At 41.9% G+C, this 27,499-nt stretch overlaps 1 protein-coding gene across 2 annotated transcripts; it reads left to right on the top strand.

Moving 5' to 3' along the window:
* Positions 1–16,914: 16,914 nt before the first annotated feature.
* Positions 16,915–26,584, top strand: LOC149304764 (uncharacterized). Of its 2 annotated transcripts, none has more exons than XM_089478343.1 (4): positions 16,915–17,407; positions 22,410–22,539; positions 24,615–24,731; positions 25,891–26,584. In XM_089478343.1, the coding sequence occupies exons 2-4, from the start codon at positions 22,491–22,493 to the stop codon at positions 26,094–26,096; spliced, it is 372 nt and encodes a 123-aa protein (XP_089334469.1). In that variant the 5' UTR covers positions 16,915–17,407; positions 22,410–22,490; the 3' UTR covers positions 26,097–26,584. The 2 variants fall into 2 exon arrangements, with proteins under 2 accessions (XP_089334469.1, XP_089334470.1); XM_089478344.1 differs by lacking the exon at positions 16,915–17,407 and adding an exon at positions 19,635–19,790.
* Positions 26,585–27,499: the final 915 nt, after the last annotated feature.

The raw sequence follows: 27,499 nt of genomic DNA, 5'->3' as shown, positions 1-27,499 counted from the left end.
AAACTCTGTGAATGGCTTGCCAATAATGCTTCACTCATACTATTGTGAAAGTGCAGAAGCTAATAATGATACAATTGCACTATTGCCTAAGCTTTCGTCGGTTTTCACATGCACAAAATGTCACATTCACAATCTGGGAACTGAAAGTTGCAGAACACAAAAGCTCTATCATACTGTTATTGGTTCTTGGTTTGTCATTATTGCACTAATGCGAAACTGTGAGGGAAAATATATTCTCAAGGCACTACTGTCTCTTTTATTGCTAGTGATAATTGTGGGATGGTTCTGGAACTGACCCTAGTGAACTGCAAGTGACCCTTTGGAGTCCAATGTGAACTGCAATAGAAATTTACATTTCAATCCAAGTATCTAAACAACTCCCAGCTCCCTGGCCAATCTCTCCTTTTGTAATTGCCTCTCAATCCCATGAAGAGAAATACTCCAGTTTCAGGACAAATGAAAATGGAGGTAGCTCTCCAAAAAATGGAAACAGTTCAGTACCCCATTTGTAACTCTGTACCATTCATGCAGGGATGGAATAGATGGATAACTCACTTTGGCTGGTATCTTGTTGGTTAACCCCAACTAGAGCAGGCCCATTGAACCAATTGTTGCGTATATCAATCAATCAATCAATCAACCAATCAATCAGTCAATCAATCTTTATTTAGTAAACTCATTGAGGCATGCAATAACTTAGATCATTTAAATGGAAAGGTTGCATAACATATAAACCAATATAAAATTGGGGGATTGCATTAAAATACAAAAAGTGAAGAATAAAATTAAGTGACCATATTAGATTACAACATAATAGGAGATTGTTTTGATTATAAAATTCTAGATCTAGGACATAGATCCGTTTGTCAAGCTCCCTTTTAATAATGCGCTCTCTCCAATTTTAACAGCCAGTGACCAAAATTTGCAACCGACAAGTTAATACTCATGAAGTACTGGATGCCTCCTTGTTCTGCATCCAGGAAAGCACTTATGCTGGTGAAACTTTGACTGGTTACACTAGCGTAAATCACCAAGCAGATTCTGACATTCATGCTTTCCCTTCATGAGCCCCCAAACACCTTTTCCCTGAGCTTTTGGAAGGAAGTGTGTTCTATTTTTAAAAACAGAACCACTATAACAGCATGTTCCTAGCTGAAGAAAAACACTTATTTGGTACTTTGCCAAGAAAAGGGCTGGCATGTGAAGCTCCTGTTGCAAACCTTGGGTGACTTGCCCTGTAGAATATGCACATTTTAATGCAAACCATTCCTCCCACTCTTCCCGGAACATTGATTACAACATTTGCTCAAATCCTGTCCAGTCTTGATGAAAGGGAGAACAGTTGGAAACCAGTCTCTTTTCTTTACCAAGGATTGTTTTGAAAGGAAAAGACATGGATCTGAGTCATTCCCCCCATCAGGAATTATTTTCATGTTGGACAAGTTGATTGTACTAAAGGTTGCTAGCATGCCTCTGGTTGTCATCTCAGAACAGATTCCTGGAACCCAGCTGATTCTTCCCCCTGTCTTCTTTACTATTCCTTCCATATCCCAGACTCCTAAATTGGCAAGGCTTTCTCACAGTGTGCAAATTCAATGACCCTCAGGGTTTTGTATCTTTGGGAAAGATATGACTTTGAGTCCAGCAGTTATGCATGAAAAGCTTCTGAAAAACAGAGCAGAGATCTTTGACTTTTAAAAGGAGCATGAATGAACATCCCCTGGTTCCTGATACAAACCAGGACTGGCTATGTATCTATGCTGGCCTGAATTTGATGGCTGTCCCAAAGTAGGAGCAGTGCCTTCTATTCCTCCTACATGCCCTGCTGGTACTGGATCCAATGCTGAAAAGAAAGACTATGGTTGAGATCCTACACCAAGTAGGCAGAGTACAGTCGGCCCTTCTTATACACGGACTTTTTATACACGGATTCAAGCATACACGGTTTGAAAATGTTCCAAAAAAGTATACATTTACCTTGATGTTCCATATAACACTCTGCACATGCAGTTACACATCCTTTTCTTATCTCAGTAGCTTTCAAACCCTGTGTCCCCTTCGTACTGGTGTGGATCAGAGAGGAGGGGAAGGAAATTCAGATGATGAAGATGTGGCTGGCCTCAGAGAGGGCAGAAACAAAACTGTTCCCACAGAAGGAGCACACCATCCTTTCCCTTTCCCTGGGAGCACATCTCCATCAATTGAATTGTTTTCCCCTCCTCTCCCCTCCCCTGCCTTCATTGCTAAGCAGTAATGGAAGTGTCTCCTCCAAGGGCATGACAGGGGAGAGGTTTTGGATAGAGAACAGAAAGCTAAAGAGTGGTTCTCTGCACCTCATCCAAAAAGAAGCACATGCATACATAAACCACACTTCTCCATGTGTATGTCACTAACAGGATGTGTAAAAAGAAAGTTAAGACAAAATAGCTCTGAAGCTCTCTGACACTGACTCACAAAGACGTGGTATGCAACGGAAAGGAGACAAAGCTAGCAGTTTCGTTTCTTCACCTTGCACATGAATGCTGGTAAACGCAGGGCATTATCACACATGGCTTTTAAACCACCATGCAAGTTGAATAATAGCACCTTTGACCATACATAATGCAGTTTCCTTCTCATCACCGCCTTGTCTTTGAAGCGTGATTAGCCATTGCCAAAATAACCCATCAATAAGATCCCAATAACATTGATATAGTGCTAGTCTTCAGGTGCAGTACTCTGCAATTTCATTATGCAATGCACGCTGGGTATGGCATAAGGCAAGGTGGATGGGTTGAGGATGGGGGCAGAAGAGAGCACAAGGGGCACAGTCACACTAATGGTGGGATTTGCAGTAGGAAGTGTTCCCAAGCCAGTACATATGCAATGGCTTTCATTAATGTAGTCACCGCAAGAACAGAGGTGGTGTGATAGACTCCTCAGATCAAAAGTGAACTGAAATTAGTTTTTGACCTACAACTAACACCATGGTCTTGTTCTCAAAGCTTCTGCCAATGTCATTGGCCGTGCATTACTACTAAGAAATCAGCTGCTGCCTCATATCCTTGGCAGAAATAAGGATTTTTTAATGCCTATGAGAATCCAAAAGGATACTGCACCACCATCACTATTACCAACTGTCTTCATCTTCCTTTTACCTGTTCTAAAGTATCCAGAGTCATGCTTTTGTTGGTCTTGATTTGTGCGGATTCCTTCTTCAAGCTCTGAAACGGACACAAAGGTGGCAGAAAACTATTAAAACTTGAAGTGACGTGAAGAGAAGGAATAGTAGCTTTGCCACTTTCTCATCCATTCCCCTTCCATTCTTCCTCCTCCTCTAAATCTCTCACACATATACAACAAGCATGTGTTTTGTATCCACAATGTCAGTTCTCCAAAAGACAAGTCTTTCAAGGGCCCAACAATAGTGGCTTCCATGTCAGTGGGTAGTTAAACTGGTCTGGGTTTGAATCTTAGTGTTAGACAGAGCTGTCCAAGATCTTGGGCCTTTTCCATGATAGGCACCTTGGAAAATCCAGAGTTGATTTACTTCTGCAGCAATATGGGAGTCACCATTCATTGCTTCAAAATCATCACAATGTTTTCCTTTGGTGAAATCTTACATCGAAATCTTTCTCAGTTCCTTATTGGGAAATGCAGTTTCAAGTAGTTGTAAAGACCTGTTAGCCTCCCATCTGGCTGCTTGCATTTTTGGCTCAGGATTGACAGGAAGCAACTGTTGATAAAGTTACCTTCACTCAAGCTACAAAACAGATTTGGGAAAGGGAGGGTCAGAAAGCATTGTGTGTATATCTATTAATATTTGTTCCTCTTTATGTTGTGTTGTTAATGGATTCTGGGCCAGGCCATTCTCCTACAGAAGAGGACTGGCAGATAGAGCAGTTGCTTGGATCAATAAAGGAGTTTAAGCAAATTGAACTGGCACAAATAGGGCCGCCCGACTTGCCAGGCCGACCCAGTTGCTGTGGGAGGGAGGCATTGGGTCTGCAGCAGCTTCTCTGCCTGGCCTGGGTGATGGCACCATCCTAAAAGGTGCCTGGGATGGTTGATGCCAGATCCAGACCCAATGCAATTGGGCCAACCCTTCCTGTCTACTGTACTCATTGTGGCCTTTTCCTTCCAACTGTGTATCTTGGTGTTTCCTTCTTATGATGTCTCCCCTTCCCCTGCAAATGTTGTGAATGACTATTCCCAAACAGGCTCCAGCTCCTGCTTCACTGTAGATCAGCTGCTACAGCTAGCAGCAAAGTGAGAATGTTTTCTTATGAACTGCAGAACAAAACCAGAGCAGTTCTGCACTGAATTTAGCAAGTGATCCAAAGTAGAGGGTGGCTTGAAGAATATCTGTTGCTTCTATATGTTTTCCATCTGTGACAGATGTTTTTTCATCTGCATCCAAACCTGGTGTAATTCACTTGCTGGACATCACGGTAAAACAGAGAGAATCACAGCTTTTTCAATATGCTGTTGTATGGAAAAGTAAGGCACCACCCTTAGCCCCAGTACCTACGACTTACATATTATTCAGATGCTCCTCCTCTGGCTAGGAAAATTGTTTTTCCTTTCTCTTGATAAAACACACCCAGATAAATTGGTCAGAGGCAGAGGTTTTGCTGCAGTCTATCGTTCCAAACAAACTTGTTTCTCAACAGCAGGGAACATCTGGAATCGGTTCTTTTTAGCCCTTGCCACAGTTTCATAGTTACAGGTGAGTATCTTTGGCTGTTTGAGGGGGGAATCTTTATGGATTAATGATACCCAAGATTGGGAGTCTTTGTGGCTTAATGATGCCCAAACTTTCCCCTGTCCACAATATTCATGGCGTATGTTAATTGAACAGATATTGATCTCTTAAGTATCTTGATGACTGGGAATGATTAAATGATTAACTAGTAGGTCTTGAGTACTTATGATGAACATGGATGGAAAGCTTGGGTATTAAAAAATAAAAATAATACACTGTCCAAAACTATTGGGGTTGTGTGTGAACGTGTGTGAACATGTTTCACACACGTTTGTGTGTATATATGTGTGTGTGAACATGCCCCTTTGAAGGAAGCCCATAGAAGAAATAGTTTGGGACGGCTGCCATTGGGTCGAGAAACGGAGCCTGTGTTGGTGCCAAGAATATGCTGTTTCTTAGGGTTGTTGGGGGGTTTTGTATGTGCGTGTTGAGGGGGAGGACTGTTGGCATTTTACAGACTACTGATGGTTTAATTTCAGTTGTGAGTTCCAACTAGAGTAGACCAACTAGCATACTTGTTTTTACATAAGCGTTGACTTGTCATTTAGCAATGATCTGACTCTAGCAGTTGGGTCTAGCAGTTGGATTTTGGCCTCCGGAGGGTTCTGTCAACTAGCGCCTCTTTGCTGGTTGTGTTTATTTGGACATAAAGAGAAAAGACAAAAATGCTGTAGGTTTCCAGGACTGGTTGTGTCCAAGGGTAATGACTTTGCAAACATCTGCCCTTGAAACTCCCAAGTGCACAGAAAAAACCGGGAAGTAAGACAAATTGCTAGTTTCCCAAATATTCATTAAAGAGAGTAAAGTGTTGGCTGGTGGAGAAAAAGGCAGGGAAGCCAAGTATGAAACAGACTAGCCAAGTGAAGGAAGGGGAAGGAGCATTTGCTGTGGACAACAGTCTTGGAGACTATGTAGGAAACATGGAAAGACTTTCTCTCTCTATCTCTGGAATCTGACTACCTGCCCCTATATCTTTGGAGACCAGATAAAAACATGTAGAATTTCTAGATGTGAAGAATCGCTTTACCTTTTACTGATAACATTATTCATGTAAGAGTGGTGTCTTCTCTGAAGCTGCAGAATTAATGCAGTTTGACACTATTTAACTGCCCTGGCTCCATCCTATGGGGTCCTGGGGTTTATAGTTTGTTGTGGCACCAGAGCTCTCTGATAAGAGAAAACTAACTATCTCATAAGACTTCAAATCCTAAAATGCCATAGCATTGAACCATAGTAGTTAAAGCAGCATCAAACTGCATTAATTCTGTGATGTAGATCCAGTCTCAGAGTAGACTGCTCTTAAAGAAATGGGTGAACCACTACACATTACTGTCTTGACGTTTAACCTGTACTCAGAACAAGAGTCTACTATTAGAACTGGATATAGAGAAACAGAAAGGTTTCCGATCAGAAAGGAGGTCAGGAAAGGCTGCATTCTATGCCAAAGATATAATATGCCAAACAAGATTAGATTTGAACATCAGCATTTTAAGATATGCAGATGATACTATACTACTAACAAAAAAGAGCAAAGGCCTGGAATTATGGAAGAAAGTCAAGGATGAAAGTGCCAAGGCAGGTTCAAGAAAAGAAAAAATAATGACTATGAATGATTTACATAACTTTAAAGCCGTTGTTGAAGACATTGAGGTAGTTCATGTCTTTTCATACCCTGGCTCAGTCATTAATAGGAATAGAGACTGCCGTCAAGAAATCAGAAAACTAAGACTTGGGAGGGCAACTATGAAAGAATTAGACAAGATCTTGAAGTATCAACAGCAACACGTTTGTCTTATCATTGAATACTAAATTTAGGACTGTCCATGCCATTGTATTTCCCATCATTATGCATGGACGCGAGGGCTAGATGGTGAAGAAAGCTGATAGGAAGAAAATCAACTCATTTGAGATGTGGTGTTCAAGAAGCGTTCTGTAGATACATTGACTGTAAAAAAGACAAGTAAATGGGTCCTTGCACCAATCGAACCCGAACTCTCTTCTAGAAGCCAAAATGACAAAAGTTGAAGCTGTTTGGCCACATCATGAGAAGACATGGCAATAATGCTAGTTAAGATAGAGGACAGCAGGTGAAGAGGAAGACTGCATTACAGTTGGGTAGAATCAATCTAAGAAGCCATAATAATAATAATAATAATAATAATAATAATAATAATAATAATAATAAATCACAAGGAATTTGGTCGGGTTACAACAATAAAAATATATAGAGAATACAATAAAATGAAATGCAATAAAGTGCAATAAAATAAAACAAGCGACGTAAGTCACAGTTGGCCTGCAAGACCTCAATAGGGTTATTGAGGGCAGAGTGTCTTGGAAATGTTTCATCATAGGAGTTTATCAAACGGGAGGATTTTCTCTTAAATTCGAATGAAAAGAAAGTGGGGCCAGAATGCATTCACTTAAAGTCGCTAGTTTAGTGCAATTACGTGAATATGCATTGCATTTGAACTGGCTCTCCATTGCCTGAAAATAGCATGCCATTGCCCAAATTTGCGTGTGGCAGTCTATCACGCAATAACGTGAAATCCCATGATTGCGTTCGGACTGACTTCCCATTGCCAAAATTTGCGTGTAGTGGGTTATCACGCAATAACATTAAACCCCATGATTGCATTCAGATTACCATTGGACATTAAGAGAAATTCCTCCCGTGTGATAAATTCCCCTGAGAATAGTAATCCAAACTTGAGTAAATCCACTGATTTTATTATGGAATGGTGAGTCAACAGGAGTAGTTTTGCTGGGACTAGAAATAACATGGAGGACCTGGTCTTCAGTTCTGTTTACCTGTTTGGACATAGATTTGCTGCTGCTCTGATCATTACATTTATAGTTTTTCATTAAAGGCTCCTGTGCTGCTCTACTACATGCAAGGAAAATACGTTTTTGTTGTTATGCTACCTGTCTTGCAATCTAAAGCAAAAGAGGTCCACGTTTTTGAGACTCCAGTGCACCACTTCCTCTTGTTTAAAATGCCAATGAAATATGGGTTAAAGGCACAATTTAACAAACCCAAACCCTCAAGGCTCCATCTATTATCTCTTCTTGACAGGAATCTGAAATTAGGCAGATGTACATTATTATCTTTTGTAAATAATTCCGCACGGAGGTTATATCCAGACTAGACACATGTACACACACACTCTCTCTTTCCCTCTCAATCCTTCTCTGTTGTTTTGTTAAAAGAAAACATATCAAATACTTTTTTTAATAACCCCCTTAGGTCTTATTGTATGAGGAGCCAAGTTTGTGCAACTATAGTTTTGGTTTCCTGCAACAGCCTTTCAAGAACTGATCTCATGCCAATAGCACATTTTCCCATAAATGGAAGCGATACAGCGGAGAGATTATTATGCAACTGTCAGACTGGAGACCTGTAGTGCTTCAAGGGGTTGATCATACACAGTTGCTTGTGCTTTCTTCTGACATTTCCAGTGTCAACTCCCATAACACCTAGCGCTGTTTTCATTCAGGAATAAATGAGCAATTTGAACCTATCACAGATATCCGACGGTCCCTTTTCCGTGCATAATGTACCACACGAATCCCATGCTGAGTGCATGGTTTTTTGGTGTTTTGCTCACAACCAAAATGTGGTGTGTCCGTCTCCCTCATCTCCTACCCAACTTTTCTCTCTGTTGCTTTAAAAATGATCTGGCTCTCATCTATTTTGTTTTCAGTTCTCTAAGAAGAGCCAGCAGGTCACTGCCTTTGGAGCATTTGGCTGCGTTGCATGCAGTAATTCTTCAATCAGTTTTTGAAATTGCAGAAACAAACAAATAGGAATAAGAGCTTGCTTGAAAATGTGGGTGTTTATCTTATCAAGATTCGCACATGTTCAAAGGGGATTTTGAATTGCAGGAGTAGTTAAACTGCAGGCTCCTGTTTTATGGTGCATGCACACTTTCTGTGTATTTATGTATATTTATATACTTGTTTCTTGCAGAGACTTCACTCCACAGGATTTCCTTGGTTGAAAGGTGGTCCCTTCCCTTCAGTAGCGATCATCCTGTACTTTCCAGTCACCATGCAATCAATTCTGGGACTCGTCTTCTTTTCTTTACTCCTGACTACAGGTACTGAATGGTGTCTCTCACTGGGGAGGAGAGCACTTTTGGTCTCCTGGGGTCAGTAAGATCAAACAAAAGCCATCTACACTGCAGAGTTACAGCATTTTGATACAACTTCAATTGGCATGTCCCCATTTTATAGAACCCTGGGAGATTTTAATGAGGCACTTAGGATTCTTGGACCTGTTGTTCTGAGGGTGCATTAGAGCTATCTAGAAGAGGTGTACTTTACCAAACCACAGATCCCAAGACTCCCTGGGATGGAGCCAGGACAGTTAAAAGGGTATTAAACTACTATAACTGTTTACGGCAAATGAACTCTTAAATCATTTGGCATTGGATGATTGCTGGAGAAGCCACCAGAGTTTCTCGAAGATGGAGACACATGTTTTACCGAAGGCAGGCACAATGTTAAGATGGATCAAAGATAATCTAGCACAGTAGTGGGCAACTGTGGCCCTCCAAGTATTCTGTAACAGCCATGATCCTTTGCCATTGACTATATAGCCTAGGGTTGATGGGACTTGTGGGCTATAAACATTGAAGGGCAACAGTTTCTGATCCCTGAGTTAGTCACATCTGAGCCAAAAAAAAACTTCTTGTCCTCTTGCTCCATTCGTATTTTCTGAGCAGTTTACTGAATGCATGTGTCAGGTCTGAATCGTTTGGGTCTCTGACCAGCTCAAATTAACCACGCCTGCTATTTCACTCCATTTGGACAAAAGACATTGTAGAACCAGGGTTGCCAAGATTGCTTGGTACATGTGAGGCAGACTTCAAGGAGGATTAGAGAGATTAGACACCTCTTTTTATGAGACTTGAGGTGGTCAGTATATGGGAAGAATGACCATCACATATGCTCACAACAGAAAGACAATCTCCCCTTGCCCTGTGGCCATTTTGCTATGTGCCAAATGCCCCAGGGCCTGATGTTAGTAAGATTGCCAGAGTGAAAACTGGAGATGACTCTTACACCTTTAACAGCTGTGTAGAAGAGGGAATTTGGGCATGTTTGCTCATTATCTGGTTGTAGGACAGGCAACACCTGCTGAACTTCCCTCTTCTACACAGTCATTAAAGTTATGAGAGACCTCTCCTGGTTTCAGGCAGCCCTAGTTACGAGTAAAGCTTGTGCCTAGTCTCAGCATGAGAAAGGACACACAGAGAAGCACCTGAGGCACAATCTGAGGTTGTTCTGCCTGGCCAGCTGGGGAGGAAGAAAAAGAAGAGCATCACCACTCCACCCATGATCTAGACACAAACCCCTCACCCCCAAATGCACATGCATGTGTTTAGTGCATATGGCTATTTCGCTGCGTGCCAGATGCTTGGATGTTGGTCTTGCCCCCCTCTGAGATATCAGCAGAGCAAGTGTGCTTGGAAGACCTGCAGGGCAATTGAGCCGCTCCAGCTGTTCTCATCCTTCCTAGACAAGGCAGAAATGAAATACTCTTCAGGGACTGGGAGGAAAGATGCTCAAATCAGCCCCGCCACTCTGCTTTGTTTTCTGGAAGCTTGGAACTGGATCTTAATGGCTCTTCTGCGCATCCCTCTGTCTTGATTTCCCTGACTATGGATTGATTCCTGCATTCATTGATCTCTAGACTGTAATAAACCACAGGATTTCTTTCTCTCTTTCATCTGTGTGAATTACAACAAAGTGGCAGCTGCTCACAAGCAATTCAAGGAATACAAGATTAGGGTAATCTGGAAAGCTCTCCTGAACCTTCTAAGGTTGTGGCAAAGAGGGCATTTCAACTGGTGTTGCTTTGCTACCTGGTAGTATGAGAAAAAACTCCTGTGAAATGCTCTCTTCTCCACACCATTAAAGATGCAGGAGCTGTCTCCCATCTGGCAACCTTATGCATGACCCCAATAAAGGGCTGGTTGTCATCCCCTAATATGGGGTGTCCCATCCAAAATAGGACACCTGAAAACCCTAGTAGAAGGTTATGATGGAAGATTAAGGTAGTGGCCTGGTAATGTTAAGAGGTCATGAATTTAAATAGGTGAGAGCCAGCATGGTGTAGTGGTTTGTGAGCTGGACTATGACTCTGGAGACCAGAGTTCAAAGTCCCACTGCTCAGCAATGGAAATCCACTGGATAGCTTTAGGCAACTCACACTCTCTCAGTCTAAGAGTCAAACCCCCTTTGAATAAATTGTGCCAAGAAAACTCTAGGACAAGGTTGCCTTAGGAACACCATCAGAAATAACTTGAAGGCACACAACAACAGCGACAACAGAGTTTAAATAGATCCTAGGACAGATGAAACACTTATTCTTGATCTTAGGAAAAGCAACCATGGCTTCCCGTAGCCTCCAAAGAAGACCTGGGCTTCAGTTCCATGCAGGAATGAAGACGAAGGCAGAATTCAACTGCTGGGGAGTCTCAGATTTCATTTGGGAAAGAGCAAGTTTCTAATCTCTTTGAATGCAAAGATATACTTGAAAGTGTAGCCAATATGTGATCTCCAGATCACATCTCATCATACTTTGTTATGATTTGTGCTGGCTTGAGCCGATGGGAGTTGCAGTCAAACATCTTCTGGGGTAGATGCTGCAGTTTCACGAATGAGGAGCTGATGAAAAAACATCCAAATAATCTCAACTTTTCTTTAAGAAATGAGAAGGTACTTGCTCTTAGGGATGCCAAAATTGACTTGAGAAGGCTAAGGCAATGCCTGTTGAAATCTAGGAACCCATATGAGTGCCTCAGGTAGGTTTCCAGTGGATGAGGTTGCCCTATAATGCACTGCACAATTCATTGCTCTTTCTTATCACTGGCTAAACCTACCATCCCTAGCCACCAGTAATTCTGCAAAGGAATAAAGCTAACTCAAAGCAAACCCAAACCAACAAACAAACCCATAAGTTGTTCATTTGCTGAACAAATGATGCAAATAAGAGACTGCGCAAATCTATTCAATGGGCGTAACAAATATAATTCTCAGAAACATCAGGTCTTCTTGGAAGAGAACTTGAGGTTGCCAGTATGCTGTGTTGCATTATTATTTAGCTAGCACAAATTCCAACAGATGTTTAGTGAAAAACAAGCACAAACAGTATAAAGAAAAAGTGTGATTCATCCCTTTCTACGATGGCTAACTGTCTCTTTTAGCTGTCTTTCTATTATTGCATTGTTCTGCTGTTATTCTTCAGTTCTGTGAGCATTTCTAGAAAGAGGTGTTAGCTGAAAAGCAAGATATAAATGACTATTTAAAATAAAATAAAATAAAATGTACCAAAGATAGTGATTTATTTCATCTCATGTTAATGATGGTATGTTATTTTTCTCCTCCTCCAGGCACTGGATTACAGTGTGAAACATGCAGTACTATGGGCGACACATGTTCTGGCAATACAGTTACATGTCCTTCTAATGCAGATGCCTGTATTAGTATGGTGTCTGCAAGCAAAATGGGTGAGTGAGATGGTTTCTAATTCTTCCTAGGGCACATACACAATTGTATTGGTGTTTCAAATACCCATAAGTTCCCTTATGAAAATAGCTTGATATTTTTTGGCCAATATCCAACATCCCTATTCAGTTTGCAGATAGGGAACGGAAAGGGCGCGTTCAGTGCTGATGTTTATCCTTCTGAGGATGAGCATTTGATTATGCTTTCCATTGTGCTTTCAGCTGCACAATCAGTTGTACATTTGATTGCGCAACCTTGCCCTTCGACACAAGGGTTGTATAGCAGCACAATGAACACATAATTTTGCATGCAGAGAGTTATGCTAAAACACTCTGATGAAGGATTTCATCCCAAATTAGGTGATGTTTGCAATTTCCCTATCAAGTATAAAACAAATTTATTATTGCCAGCCAGATTGTGGGCCCATTAATCCATGCTGCTCTGGAAGGAGTCCACTGAACAGGAGAAGAAGTCCATCAGGTCCTTGGGAGAGAGATGGCCACTCCTCCATATGGATTCCTGACCTCTTCCCCCTTTTTTTCTTTTCTTTTCTTTTTTTATTTTGACAAATTCACTTAAAAATAACAATGTACATTTTTTTTCTTGAGAAATGCAGTGGCTCCCTTTCCACTTGCATCTCCTTCCTCAAAGCCGCCCCACAACTGCTGCCCCCATTTCTTTCTGCTCAGCAGTCTTCTCTCTGAAGACTATCCATGGAAAGACTGAATAGTAAAGGAAGTGGGGGCATCCAAATCATCACTCTCTGGGATTTTCCATTGTGCTTTCCAACCACAGCAAATGTACAAGGCAAAAATGCAACTATTAAGGAAAAGTGTGTACAAAAATGCACCTCTTATATAAATTTATGAGAAAAAATATATTGTGTTTGGGGAAAAACTGCTTGCCTTGTGTCCATTCAAGGCAGCCCTAAAAGCCTTGGCACCTAGATTAAGGATAAACATATATGGAGAGAGAAATCCCAAAGGTCCAAGTAGGGTTCAGGAAAGGAAGAGACATCTCACAACAAAAGAGAAACACAAATGTATAAAAACAGAGCTACCCTGTTAATATTCTGGCTGTTTCAGAATCAGACACCTAGAGAACACTTGATAAAATTCCTCTTAGGCATAAGAAAAGCAAAATCTCATGTTTTGTTTCCAGGGATCTTTTTGGTACAGGTGTATCATACCTGTGATTTGAGTATGCCAGGAGAGGAATGGCCAAGGCCCAAGATGAGAATTGAAAGGGACAATGGGATTTATTATGTAGAATACCAGAGTTTGTGAGACATTTGATGGGTGGAAACATCTGGCATCCATATTGGAATACTATGATCTTGGCACCATGTGCCAATAGCAACCAAAGCTTCAGAGTAGTTCTCAGGTCTAGCCCTGTACAGTGCATGGGAATAGTCAAAGACATGATAGAACATTGTGGATTTATTCTGAACCTTCAGTACCTCAAGAGAATTTGGTAGGGATGGAGGGGAGTCAGATCATCATACGGTCAGCCCTCCTTATAGGTGCGCTTGCCTTCCGTGGCTTTGAGCTCACGTGGAAGGCAAGCCCAGGCAGAAATAATGAGGAGCGTACTTGCACCATGTGGCCCATGCGCCACCGTGAGCACACGCCCCATTATTTCCTATGGGGCTTGAGCATACATTCTTTCCCCGATATGTGGGGATCCATGTATGGGGAGGGCAGACTGTATCTAACTCTAAATTGACACATATTGTACTTCTATGAGGTCTTTATCAATCAGAAGCCCTCCCCTCACCACAATGACAGGAACACTGCTGTTCTGTTGTGATTATTGTATATTGCATTAGACTTGCTAGACATCTTCCACAGCAGTGGAAAGGTGGCATGGAAATGGCCTGAATGAACAGATTTGGATCGCAACAATTGTAAAGCCTGGCTCTGTTGATCACATGTTCTTTGTTGTTGTTGTTACATACAGGAGACAAAGAAATGAACGTTGCAATAAAGTCATGCTCCATAATGTCTGAGTGTAAAAAATTGAAAGGCGAGGTGGGGAAAACTATTACCTCTCAAGTTATGGGCATTCAAGTTGGAGCGGTCATTAAAAATGTGGACTGCAGCAAGGCCCCCATCTCTTCTGCTTCCCTCCTGCTGACCGTCTCTGGGCTCCTTCTGATGAAGTTCCTCTTCTAACACAGCTCTTGCACCTGAGTCAGCCTAGAAAAGGGCTCTTTGTCATCTGCATATATGCACTCTTCCCTGAAGATTTCAATATATTGCTTACCATTGGGGACGGGGAGGGAATTAAAACCAAATAATAATTAAAAAAAGAATTGAAATCCAATTGTTGTCTGCTACTCTTGATTTATGGATTCCCATATGTGGAAAGAATTTACTTCACACATTCCAATTAGCTTGATACTAGAGGTGAAGATTAAAGCAGAAGTGTGTACAGGTCCATACATGTATTGGATTTATATCCTACCTGTCTCCCAGGGATGGGATGCAAGGTATCATCCAATATAGTTAAACAGGTTCCAGTAAGAACATCCAATAAGAACTTATTGATTACGTCTGCTTTGCATGAAGGGCTTTCATCTTTCTTTTCTGGACAGCCATCATTCTCAGGGAAGCCATGGTGGGTCGTTTGCTGGCCTGGTGTTAGAGATGAGAAGTTATTCAAGTGATGGAGAAGCAGCTGGTCTCAGCTGCACGAGTAAAACAAATAGGGATGGTTTCTCAGATGGAGTATGCCCTTTTTTCTTTTCCCATCAGTATAAAGACTGGCCCCTTCTTGATCTTCTGGTCACTTCTCCTCTTCCTACTCTCACTCCCAGTCCATAAGCATAGGACAGTATGCAAGGTGCTAGTGAATATCTCCTTGTATTCTGTCCTAAAGAAAACATACATGGATGTAACTCATCCAGAGGATGTTACCAACAGGATTCCAGCCCATAAAATAGGCACTGATGTTCTTGCTGTGTGCCTTCAAGTTGTTTCCAATTTATGAAGGCCACCAGGCTAACCTTATGAGTTTCCAGGGCTGATCAGGGGATTCAAACCTGGTCTTAAGAGTCCTAGTCCAATACTCAAACCACTATATCATACTGGCTCAATTGTACACACTAAATTAATTCATTTACATCATCATCATCATCACCATCATCATCACCATCACCATCACCATCATCATCATCATCATCATTAAAACCTCAATTAAAACAGGCAACACCACAATAACAATAAATAAATCGGCTCAAGAGGCCCTAGGAGGCCCTCTCAAACTCGGAGCAATTTGTAACCCATGACAGGGGACCTCAAGGAGACCCTGACACCAACTGAGGACATCTTCCATTAAGATATCTCTCTGATCCCCATGCTCTACACCAGGATGGCTATGGGGAAAGCCATCACAGCACAACAGTGAGTCTGAAGGGGGCTTTGGTGGATCATGCAACTGGAGGAAGAGAATATCTACCTCAGGAACAACCAAAAAGCAACAACAACAACCCAGACGCAAGGTTTGGCTACATCACTAACAGGATGCTGGCGTGTTTACTAAATGTTTTCAGGCAATCTTGGTGAAAACAGGAGGATCCTAGTTTAAATGCAACACTAGTTTTTCAGTAATACAAACTTGACAAGCATCATGACTTTCATTGGTGACTGAGTTGGAATTCACATAGGAGCATGAGCCATTGGATTATTATATTAGTTAATGATCTAACATTGAACAACAAATGAACTGCTGCTGTTTCGCTGATAAGAGTGACTGCTTCCTATGGACATCGTGCCACTGATAGAGGGTGCATATCCCCCTCCTCTTCCTCTCTTCCCTGTAGGGTTATTTGTGTAGTTGGAATATCTGATAGAGAGTGAGTGTGACGTAGTGGTTTGAATGTTGGACTATGACTCTGAAGACCGTAGTTCAAATTCCAGCTGGGCCACTGAAACCCACTGAGTGACATCGGGCAAGTCACATACTCTCAGCCTCAGGGGAAGGCAATGGTAAACCTCCTATGAACAAATCTTGCCAAGACAACTCCATGACACATTCACCTTAGGGTCCCCTGAAGTTGGAAATGACTTGAAGGCAAACAACAACAACATCTGATAAGAGTGAAGGAAGGAAAGAGGACATGCAGATAGAGAGACAGACCCTGGAGTGACAAGGTGCCTGGCTGGTAAGAACCTGGGAATTTATAAAATTCAAAAGCGGGAGATGGTGCACCTAACTGGTTTTTCAAAAAGTCTAGCTTGAGAGTTTTTTTGTGGGTTTCTACAATGAGTTCATTCCTGACATTTCACCAGCATCTGTGGCTGTCATCTTCAGAGCTTGGGAGTTTTGCTACTGCAAAAGTTTTGCCTTGTTCCTCTTTGGTGAATGCCACTGAAACATGAGATATGTCCTTAGCAGACACACTGTTTAAATTTTGCCAGTTTGCTTTGCAGCAGCCTGCGTTCTTAACTCAGGTTACTGCAGTCAAAAGCAAGGGAGGCCTGTGTAGATGATCAAGCAATTTTTCCTTGCACACAAAACCAGTCCGAGAAAGGGAGGGGCAGCCTCTATTGTTCCTGAAACCTTGAGTCCCCTTTTTCTTACACAGCTTGATGGGACCAGTCTCCCGCCAGACAGGACAGCAAGACGGGCAAAGCCAGGCTCTTATATCAATCTGCGGTTTTAAAGCAAATTGAACTGGCCTGCTTGATGCTCTGCCCGGCGAGCCTGACATCATTTCCAAGTCAGCTGCAGCTCCTGTGAACGCCAGCCAGTACAATTTTGCAGCAAGGCTTGGCTCTCTTCCACATTTTCTCAGGAACAGCAGCGCAAAAATACAGCAAGCCCTGCAGGGATTCAGAGCAAGGAATCCAGGCGTTCTCAGCACATTCTTCTTTCGAGAGGTGATAAGGCACCACCTTTGTCTACTACTCCAAGTCCCTATGACTGGTAGTAAGGTGGAAAGAAGGAGAGGCTTTTTATAGTGCTCCACCCCTTTCTGTATGGTACATCATTTCCCTCTTTGCTTCTATGAAACACCCCCGGTTACATTAAAGAGAGGAAGAGACATCTTCATAATCAACGGTTCCAAACAAGGTCATACCCCAGGAGCAGACAGCATCTGGAATCGATTCCTCTTAGCCTCTTCTCCATATGAACAGCTAACTGGTGAGTACCGGGAGCTACTCATGGGAGTTACTGTTGGCTGATGGTGTCACTCTTCCATTGTCAATTCATATTCATTGCAGGTTGCCACGGAACAGATGGGTTTCCCTGACTTATTCTGTCGTCCCCTGCAAGAAAGCCAGAAGGCACTTCTGAATGAGTGGACTTATTATAGGCCTTTGTTCTTTTTTTCAAACCCAGGCTTCCTCTTTGCTGTCTTTTAATGGCAGCAGAAGACAGCAGCCTTTCACAATCGCGTTGAACGGATTGTTTCACAAGAAAAGAGGGGCACTTACTTAGATGGCTTTTGTCATTCAATTTTTGTATGGCTTGAAAGCTCTCGAAAGTCCAACCCTGTTTTAGGTATAACTTTTTGCACGGTTTTAGCTACATGTGTTTTTACCTGTATGTCTTTTCCTCTTGTAAGTACCTTCTGTTTCAGCTGTGGGAATGAGGTAGGGTATGAATGAAAGGCTAAAATATGATGGAATCTGTGGATGTATCCACAGTATAGAGGTATAGGAGATCACTTCCTACAGAATCCTTCCTATAGAATCCTGGAATTTGTAGTTTTGTAGTTATCTTTGAGTGTGTCCACAGTACAAGGTTATAGCACTTTGAAATCCATTAACTGGCATGATCCTGTCCTATAGAATCCTGAGATATGTTGTTTTCTATGGTATTCCGAATTCTGTCAGAGAACTTTGATGACTTACTTAACTACAAATCCCAGGATTTTGTGGGAAGCAGCCGGGGCAGTTAAACTAGTACGAAACTACTATAATCCTGCGGTGTGGATATACCTTTTATCTAAAGGCATTGCTATCATTTTGCTATGATTTGAGATGTCAGGGGAGAGGAAACTTTGCTCTCCTAGGCCTAATATGGTCCATGGAGGCTGTAGCATATCTGGGGAAGGAACTCCCTAAGTCTTACACCTGATGGAGGTGTGCTGGGAAGTCCGACTGCTAATTGAAATAAACTTTGCAAGTATATTAAATTAGGAACCATGTTATCATTGTGAAAAGTGTAGTCCTACCAGTGCTATCACATTCTCCAACATTTCACAGATGAAACTGGGACACATGAGGCCAAGCACCATCAGTGTGTGGTCAAGATGACAAAAGATTTTAATCAGGAAGAACATGGACACTACAAGAGGCTGCAGCAGTTTGCTTTTGCCTGGGCCTACTGGGAACGCACTCTCCTTTCTGCCCCATTCCCCATTGAGTACATAGAGATCAATCTACTTTTGCACTTTGAATTCAGTTTGCAGGAATTCAAGTGTCCTGAGGACAAAGGGGGAAAGTGGGATGAGGAGAGAGACACCGGGACGTTTTGAAAGCAGCTGAAAAAGCAGGAGAACAGAATTAATCAGGACTGTCCCTCCCAAATCAAGATACTTGAAGACTGTGCGATAAACAAGCGACAACAACAACAACAAAAACCCATCTGGAGGTTTTGCTATTGGCTGGCAAGAAGGACAGCAAATGGTTGGGTTGCTGAGAAAAGCCAAATACCAAGCAGAGTGGCCAAAGAAAAGGGACAAATGTGATGCTGGCAATAACAGTATCTTCCCATTGTTTGGCAAGGATAGTCCTTATTAACCCTCTGCCAGTTCACTTTTTCTGCTGCTATTAACATGCCCCAGTTTGTTTTCTTTCCCCCATTTGTCTCCAGCTTATCATAATTGCTGCAAATTGAGTTCAAAGTGCCAAAGTAGTTTGTACTTAGTAAACCTAGCAGAGGGGAGAGGATGGGGCAGAAGCATGCCCTTCCCAGTAGACTCAGGCAAAAGCAAACTGCTGCATCCTCTCCTAGCTTGCCCTATTATTTCTCATTCACCCCCTGCCCCATTTTCACCACATAATGATGGGGAAACACAGCAAAATTGGAGGCCACTTTGTTAATATTTTCTCATCCGCATAAATGCAAAAGTACAATCATGGGCCAGGTTTGTTTTTCTCAGTTGGTTGCTGGCTGCCTGAAGATTGAGCAACGCCTTGGCTGTTCCTATGGACCTTTGTTTTCCTATGATGAATCTCCTCCCTATGAAAGCCTTGTTTGGCTTTCAGACACTGAGGTGACAGCAGCATTTGTAAGCCCCAAGGGAAGGCGTCATATTGTGAGATGGCTTTGAAGCATTTTTCCAGGAAGTCAGAGCAAACAATGCGGCTGCAGAGCATGAGGAAAGTCTCATAGGCTTTAACACAAATTTAAGTAGGCACTCCCTTTGCCTGACTCATCAGAGCAAGATAAGCCGGGCGATACAGCCTTGTATTTGGAGAAGTTTCTCCGAAATTCTGAAATTTCTCCTGTATTAGGAAGACCAGAAAGTTGCGTCTTTGTGCAGATGTGAGAGAGGAAAGAGCTTTTGAAAGGACAGGTGGGTTTTGGGGACAGAACATGTATTAATGGCTTGGGGTACAAACATTTGTGTGTGTCAGTGTGTGTGTAGTCCAAATATGGGGAGGCAAAATGAGGGCATTGACCCGCAAATAAAAATACCGCCCCAATGAAATTTTCTTCCAGTTCCCAGATTTCTAGCATTGCAGCAATTTCAAGCTTCAGGAATTGAGTTTAGGCATCCAAAGAAACAAGGCAGGCAAAGTGACCAAGGGGATGTGAACACAGCAAATGTTAAGAGTTCTGGATGTGAATGGTTTTGGTGGCTGGTTTAAACTGAATGGGTTTAAAATAAAAGCAAAAGCAAACAAATAAACCCCTAACCACTCCTGTTTTTTAAAAAAATTGATTGTTCATATATATGTGTGTGTGTGTGTGTGTGTGTGTGTGTGTGTGTTTTGCTGTTATTACTATTTCCCAACCCTCGCTAGAAATTTGAGGCGTGAAGGAGAAATTCATGGGGGGCAACATTCTTACTTAGAGAGGCAATGCTTTCATTTTGCCCTGCCCCTTGGTTGCAGCTCTCGGGAGAGGCAAAAGATTCATTTCAACCTTGTCTTGAAGGAAGACTTTCCAGATGTGAAATGTCTCTTTAAATTTTCTTTTATAACTGCATTTATCTGAGCTTGTCTGTCATGGGTGGCTGACCAGGCACTGAGCCAAGACGTCTAACAGAAACTGCATATCAGGAAATGTTCTCTGAACATGAACGTCATAACAGTCACACCCAGTTTCTTTCCAAGTTCCCGGTAAGGAAAGCTAGATCAACCCATTCCTTCTATGCAATGTCCTTTTGAATCAGGATGACCTTTGTTTATTAAAGGAGGGTTCTTGCCCGGACGTTGAGTTGTCATTGAGAGAGTAAATGTTGCTATCTTCTGCTCATTGCCTAGTGTTGAATTATCTTTTTAACGTTTTAACTGTGCTTGTTTTTAGTTTTGTTTTGCCACTGCTGGCCACCTTCAGTGCCGTCTCTTAGTGGAACATTGGAGTCTATATTCAGAAAAGAAATGAGCATCTTTGGGGTGCCTTGTGGCACTGTAGCATCATCCAGACAGTTTGCATCAGAACTGTGATTTGGACCCTGCATTATCTGGATTGGCCTTTGTGGAAACAGGGGAGGATGTTTTATTTGGCTCACACAGACAGTGCCATAAATTAATAATCTAACTGCAATGCCACACTGGTTCTCAAATAATGGCAAATTCCTTTTGCACTTTGAACTTACATTGCTACAGCTGGAGTAAGTTGAGAACAAAGGAGAAAGTGGAAGGAGGAAAGAGAAAGCAGCTGAAAGAATGTGATGGCAGGAAATTAACCAGGTGGAATCTTGCCCTTTTGAGTAGGCCCAGGCAAAAGCAAACTGCTGCAGCCTCTCATACTTGGTTCTTCTTCAGTAATAACATTTGCCAATGTGACCATGAGAGTCACCATGGTGTAGTGGTTTGAGCATTGGGCTATGAAAACCAGAGTTTGAATCTCCACTTGGCCATGGAAACCCATTGGGTGACCTTGGGCAAGTGGCATATCTCAACCAGTTCTCACAATGGATGTTATCAGGCAAGGGAAATTGGAAGTATATTCCAATGGCAATCTGAATGCAATCATGGGGTTTAACGTTATTGCGTGATAGACTGCCATACGCAATTTCGGACAATGGGAAGTCAGTCCGAACGCAATCATGGTGTTTCACGTTATTGCGTGAGAGGTGATCACACGCAATTTCGGGCAATGGCAAGCTATTTTCAGGCAATGGGAAGTCAGTTTGAATGCAATTTGAATTCACATAAATTAGCTGAATTAGCGAATTCAGGTGAATGCGTTCTGGGCCCACTTTCTTTTCATTTGAAATTAAGAGAAATTCCTCCCATGTGATAAACTCCAATGCCACCTCCAAAAGTCTTTGGAGCAAGTAACGTGTCCTTCTTTGTCTGTGATATACTATTATTCTATTGGGAAAAAAAGAGAACTGAAATGAGCCAGTAATTAAATACTAACTATATTAATATCAAAAATTAAACAACCCTAGAAGATATACACTGGTGTGATGTCTGCCTACTTCGCCACTAAATTCAAGTCATTTTGGATGGGTTGGAGTGTTGTTTATTTGATGGACTGATAGATGTTCCACCTTTGTCGCATGAAGGAGACTCAATGTACCATGAGATCAGGGTGACCAGAGGTTTTCCATTTCTAGGACATGTTCTCCATTTCAACATTCTGTCCAGGAGGCACTTCAAAATGTCCTCCATTTTGAGTATGACGAAGAAGCATGAATGTACATTTATTTTATAGCTTGTATTTTGTAATATCCTACATTTTTCACGATGCTTTTCTAGGGTTTTCTTGGTAAAGGTTATCCAGTGGAGGTTTGTCATGTCCTATTAATCCCTTTCAATGGAAAGTCCTAACCACCTCATCCTAAACATAAGAAGGGTATTTGTGATTTGTCTGTAAAAGTCTGCTACCATACTCAGAGGGGATTTTGAATTGTTGGGGTAATGTAACAGCGATTACCTGTCTAACCTCTTCCACGGCTATATGCTATATTTATTATATATGTGTGTACGGTCTACATATGTTTGTTTCTTTCTTTCAGACACCCCAACCCAAGGAATATCCTTCATTATAAAGAGATCCTTTTTTGGCTTCTGCAAGCTTACTGTGCATCTTCGTCACCATGCAGACTCTCCTGGGACTCTTCTTTTTCTCTGTACTTCTGACTAAAGGTACAGAATGATGATTCCCCGCTTTTCTTCTCTTTGGGTCAGTGGAGCCAATTGAGATCCACACTGAAATCATTTGGCATGGTTTGATCAATGTGAGAATTCACTGCAACTCCTCAAAGGTGGAGAAGATTGGTTTTCTAAAGGCAGGCACCAAGCTGCAAAGGACAAAAAATCATTAAGATCATCTGAATAGGGATGGCAAGAATGTTTAAAAATGATTACAAGACATGCTTTTTCAGATATCAAGCAACTCTGATGAGAAGACTCTTTCAATGATGGGAATCTTTGTGGGTCAGGACTTATCATGTGCACATTTTGCATGTGTTTGTCCTGCCCAGAAAATGCTGTTTTCTGTTCAAACCAACCATGTGAGAATTTTGTGCAGCATAAATCCCAAACTGTGAATAGGTTTTGAAAACTGTGTTGTTTCCAAAATCTTTCAGTGGGTAGAAAATTGCTAAAATTACCCATTGCTTCCTTTGAGAAGAAATGGAGTTACACCTGAAACAAGAGGGAAAACACATAATAGAGGCAGGCTATGAAAAGCAGGGTTTTTTTGGGCCTGGTGAGCCTAGATTGATTGATCCTTGGATTGGGATCTGTTTTAATTTTTCTCAGCTACTTTGATTCCTTGATGTCTTTTGCAACCCATTTGGATTGTTTCAGTGCCAGAGGACCATTAAGTTAAACAAACCTTAATAATGAAACATGTGGCAGAAAGAACGTCTCTATCTGATCAGGGATGGGCAAAATGAGAGCACTGCTCCCCAAAGAAGAAGGTTGCACCTCAATGAAATTTTCCTTCTTTCCCCAAATTTCTAGCACTGCAGAGAGTTACGCCCTTGAAAACCAGCCAGTCTGAAATCTCTTCTATCTGCATAGCTGTGCCTTTCATTCCCTTGGTCACTGCTTGCCTCTTTTCCTTGGATGCCTAAACTTTATTTCCCAAATGCTTGACTAAAGTTTTAGATTACTAGTGTTAGAAATGGGGGTAGTGAAAGAAATGTAGGAGAGCAGAATTCTTATTTGGAGGCCGAGGGCCTCGACAGACCGGCCGTAAAGGCTGGCATGGGTGTGGTGTCCCCTTGATGCATGCCCTGACTCTGCCCCATGCCACCATGATGGCACACATGCCACCACATGGTGGGTGGCGTCATGGTCCTCCTCTGACACTGCATCTAGATGACACAGTGCCAAAGAAGCACAGTAAAGCCATGGCACTGGCAGCTATGGTGCCCTTTCCACGGTGCAGAACGGAGCCACTTTTTGCAGCTCCTTTTTGCCCCACAGAAAGTCCAGATCAGGGCCATGGCATGTAGTTACCGCAGCCTGGCACTGAAAGGGGTGGTCTGTTCAGCCTGAGCCTTCATTTCTTTCCACTCCCCCCCCCATAACTACACCCCTGTTTCCATCCATCAGGAGACATGCTCCATAAAAATGGAGGCATTTGAACTTGATGAGGAGTAGAGGTGGACCACCATGTTAGATGTGTGTGGGGGGCATATTTCAACGAATTTAAAATGATTTGTTCAGAAGGGGTTTGGCACTACTTACTTTGAGAGACTGTTTTTGTCTAGATCATTCAGTGACTTTGCATGACTGAGTGAGGATATGAATTCTGGTTTCCTGGAGTCTTCAGATGGAGTTGTACTGCAGAAATTATCCAGGTTGATATGACTATAACTGCCAGGGCTCAGTCCTATTGAATTCTTGGAATTGTAGTTTTGTGAGATATTTAGCCTTTTTCTGTCAGAGCTCTGGAGCCACAACACACTACAAATCCCAGGATCCCATAGCATTGAGCCACGGCAGTTAAAGTGGTGTCAACCTGGATTATTTCTGCAACCTTGGTCCAGCATTCTGATTCCTTTCAGGGAAAAACCTATTTCCCCTCCAGCTATTGTGAAGATTTTAACTCAGCTCAGAAGGAACAGGTTATTCTAAGGTGTGTGTGTTTGTGTATGTGCCAAATGATGCTATAGTCCATACTTATCAAAGTGGCCTGGGGTTTGGCCCTGGGAGCCTTGGCCTCACTACAACACTGATTTTTATAAGCCTTTTCTTCCTTTCTCCAGCTTTCTCTTTGCAGTGTGAATCATGCAACGTGGAAGCCAAAACTTGTACTCCTAGAAATGACACTTGTGCTCCTAACATAGATGGCTGTTATACTTTGTTGCTGGAAACCAAAGAAAGTGAGTCAGAAAGTCTATAAAACTTTGCAAGCGTTTGAATTAACTGCAGATCTCCCCTTCGCCTGTGGCCATGATTCTCCCTCACTAGGTCACATATCCACATAATCCATTATTAGAGATGGAAGAGAAATTTATTTGTTCAAATGTTGAGGCAAACCTACTAATATAATATAATATAATATAATATAATATAATATAATATAATCTATCATTACTGTTGGAGATCTTTTCCAAATGATTTTATAGTTCCGGAGGCCGTCTCATGACTACTACAGTTTTTCAGCTAAATTACACTTACAGCCCTTCAGGCAAGCTCTTGCAGCTTCTTATTCCATTTATTAAAGGACATATGTTATACAGAAGGCTGTTCTTTTTTCTGTAGGATTTCAGCCATGAAGATTTCTGGACAATAATTTCCAGATGACTATTTTTTCTATCATGGACTGCAATCCACATATTTGTTTTGAGTTTGTTTGCTGTCTTTGTACTGTTCTATAAATTACATTCAGGTTTACCATATAATTGCATGTTATATTCTACATGTGTTTTAGTTATACTGTTGATTAATTTTGGTTGTTCAGAATTCTCTTATTAAGAAGTATAAGTGGATTTATATTTATATATGGGATTAACACAACGGCATCCATAACTTGCCCCTTTATATACAGACATAGTATGCTTCCATCTTTAGAATATGTCTTATCTGAAATGCATGGGATCAGAAGCTTTGGTTTTAGATTTTGCCCCCTCCTCCCAGATTTTGGATTATTGGCATAAACATAATGAAATGTTTTGCAGATGAAACCCAAATCTAAAGATGAAATTCATTTATTGTTTGTACACACCTTATAAACAGAGATGGAAGGTAATTTTAAACATGATACATGCGAACACTGGACATTCAGAAAGCAAAGGTGTCATTATTTCAGCCATCTATGAGGTCATTTTTTAGATTTTTGGAGTGTTTCAGATGTTAATATAATAAGATTTTGAAATGAAAGTAACTCAACCTGTAATTACTTTGTGCAATTTTGACTTGTTAGTCACCATGAACATGCCAATGACTAAAGAGGATGTGAATTGGGTGGATGGATTTGATTTGGTTGTGGAGACTCAACCATGGCTATGTTGGTCATTTCTCTTTGTTTCTTCTTTCCAGAGACACCGTACCTCTCTAAGGGATGCATGACGAAGGTTTTATGTGAAAAATTAAAAGGAGACAAAGGGAAGGTGATAGCCCAAGATTATGGAAGCTTTCCAAAAGATGCCATTGTCCAAAGTGTGGAATGTAGCAAGGCCCCCGTCTCTTCTGCCTCCCTCCTGCTGACCCTTTCTGGGATCCTGCTGATGAAGTTCGTCTTCTAACAAAGCTCTTGCATCCGAGTCAGCCAAGAAAAGGGCTCTTTCTCATCTGTGTGCATGCAGTCTTCTCTGACGCTTTTTCCGTGGTCTTGCTCTTCCTCTATGATTTACTGAACGGAAATAAATTAAAACCAGATGGGGAACAGGACTGACATTCAGCCATCATCTGCTACTGTCGATTTGGGGATGGGAGGCAGGTGGCAAAGGAATTTCTCTTGCTGTTCTAATTGGCTCAATACTAGCGGTGAAACTAAACTATGTATTAAATGAGTGTTGGGTAACCTTTCCAAGGATTCTAGGCTTCTGGGGGAGGATGCAGGATAACACTGTAATGCCTAAATAAATGTGATCAGTCCTTGAATTTGATCCAGGAAAGAGGTTTAATGAAACATGCTTTCCTCTTCCCATAAACAAGCCTTTCAGTCTTACAGGCTTTAGCAGTGCCTAGTAGTCCAACAAACAACTCATTAAAAATAGCTACCCAAATGAAATGGGCATTTCCTTTTCTTGATGCTTTGTGAAGTCAGTCCTGGAAATGCTTGCACTCCAGAGAATAGCAGAAACTGTCAGTTTTCATTCTTTAGTAAGACCCATACAGTTAAGATATTCAGGCTGGACTGTTAATCATAGGCAGATTATGCTTTCTTAAGCAGATGTGTAATACAGTGCACCCTTCCCTTACGCGGGGATCCTTTCTGGACCCCCTTGCGCAAGGGAAAAATGTGTATGCTTGATCCCCATTAGAAGCAATGATACACATGCCATGGGTGTGCACCACATTACTTCTTCTTGGCATGCCGAGGCTTCTTCTGGTGCGTAAGGTGCACCCATGTATAACACAGGTGCACTGTACCTTGATGTGGCCGGTTAATATTTCTTGAATGAGAGCAAACAGCAGATCATTTGGACTCTGTCAGTTTGAAGGATTTATCCACTAGAACATGGGGCACTGTGCACATTTTCTCTCTCTTCCCCACATCCAATCATAAAAACGTATATTCCAAGGGTGGGCAACTCCATGGGGTCAGGGACCCATTTCCCCCAGCCCCCCTGTGAACCACATCCTCCATAGCTAACCAAATACCTCAGTTTTTGTCTGGAATCCCTCTCAAAATGGTGACAATCCAACACTGCATGGCTTGTTGCAGCACTTCCTGTTGCCATTTTGAGAGGGGCTACAGAAGAAAATGGAGATATCTGGGCATAGTACAGAGTTCCTGGAATGCTTCTGGTGATTGTATAGATTATTCATTTTGTATTTGGGGAACCTCTGTGCAATTTGGGGGCCAAACCTGTATCAAAGCCATGCACTTTAAAACACACCCACCCACACATTTGGAGCTGTTGTGGACTTTGGTGGAGAGCTTCAGCAACCACGAAAGTGGGGTTCAGGGCCATATTATGCC

The sequence above is a fragment of the Sceloporus occidentalis genome, unplaced genomic scaffold, assembly GCF_023333645.1.
Source record: "Sceloporus occidentalis isolate IW3139 unplaced genomic scaffold, rSceOcc1.0.p SCAF_13, whole genome shotgun sequence".
NCBI lineage: Eukaryota > Metazoa > Chordata > Lepidosauria > Squamata > Phrynosomatidae > Sceloporus > Sceloporus occidentalis.
Note: the sequence above shows the minus strand (reverse complement) of the source record. Positions and strands in the feature narration are given on the sequence as shown.

Excerpts from the sequence above, each read along its gene's own strand:
- LOC149304764 (XM_089478343.1), top strand. The coding sequence starts at position 22,491 with ATGCAGACTCTCCTGGGACTCTTCTTTTTCTCTGTACTTCTGACTAAA. Across the intron at positions 22,540-24,614 it reads CTCTGTACTTCTGACTAAAG|CTTTCTCTTTGCAGTGTGAA; the intron begins GTACAGAATGAT and ends TCCTTTCTCCAG. Across the intron at positions 24,732-25,890 it reads GTTGCTGGAAACCAAAGAAA|AGACACCGTACCTCTCTAAG; the intron begins GTGAGTCAGAAA and ends TCTTCTTTCCAG.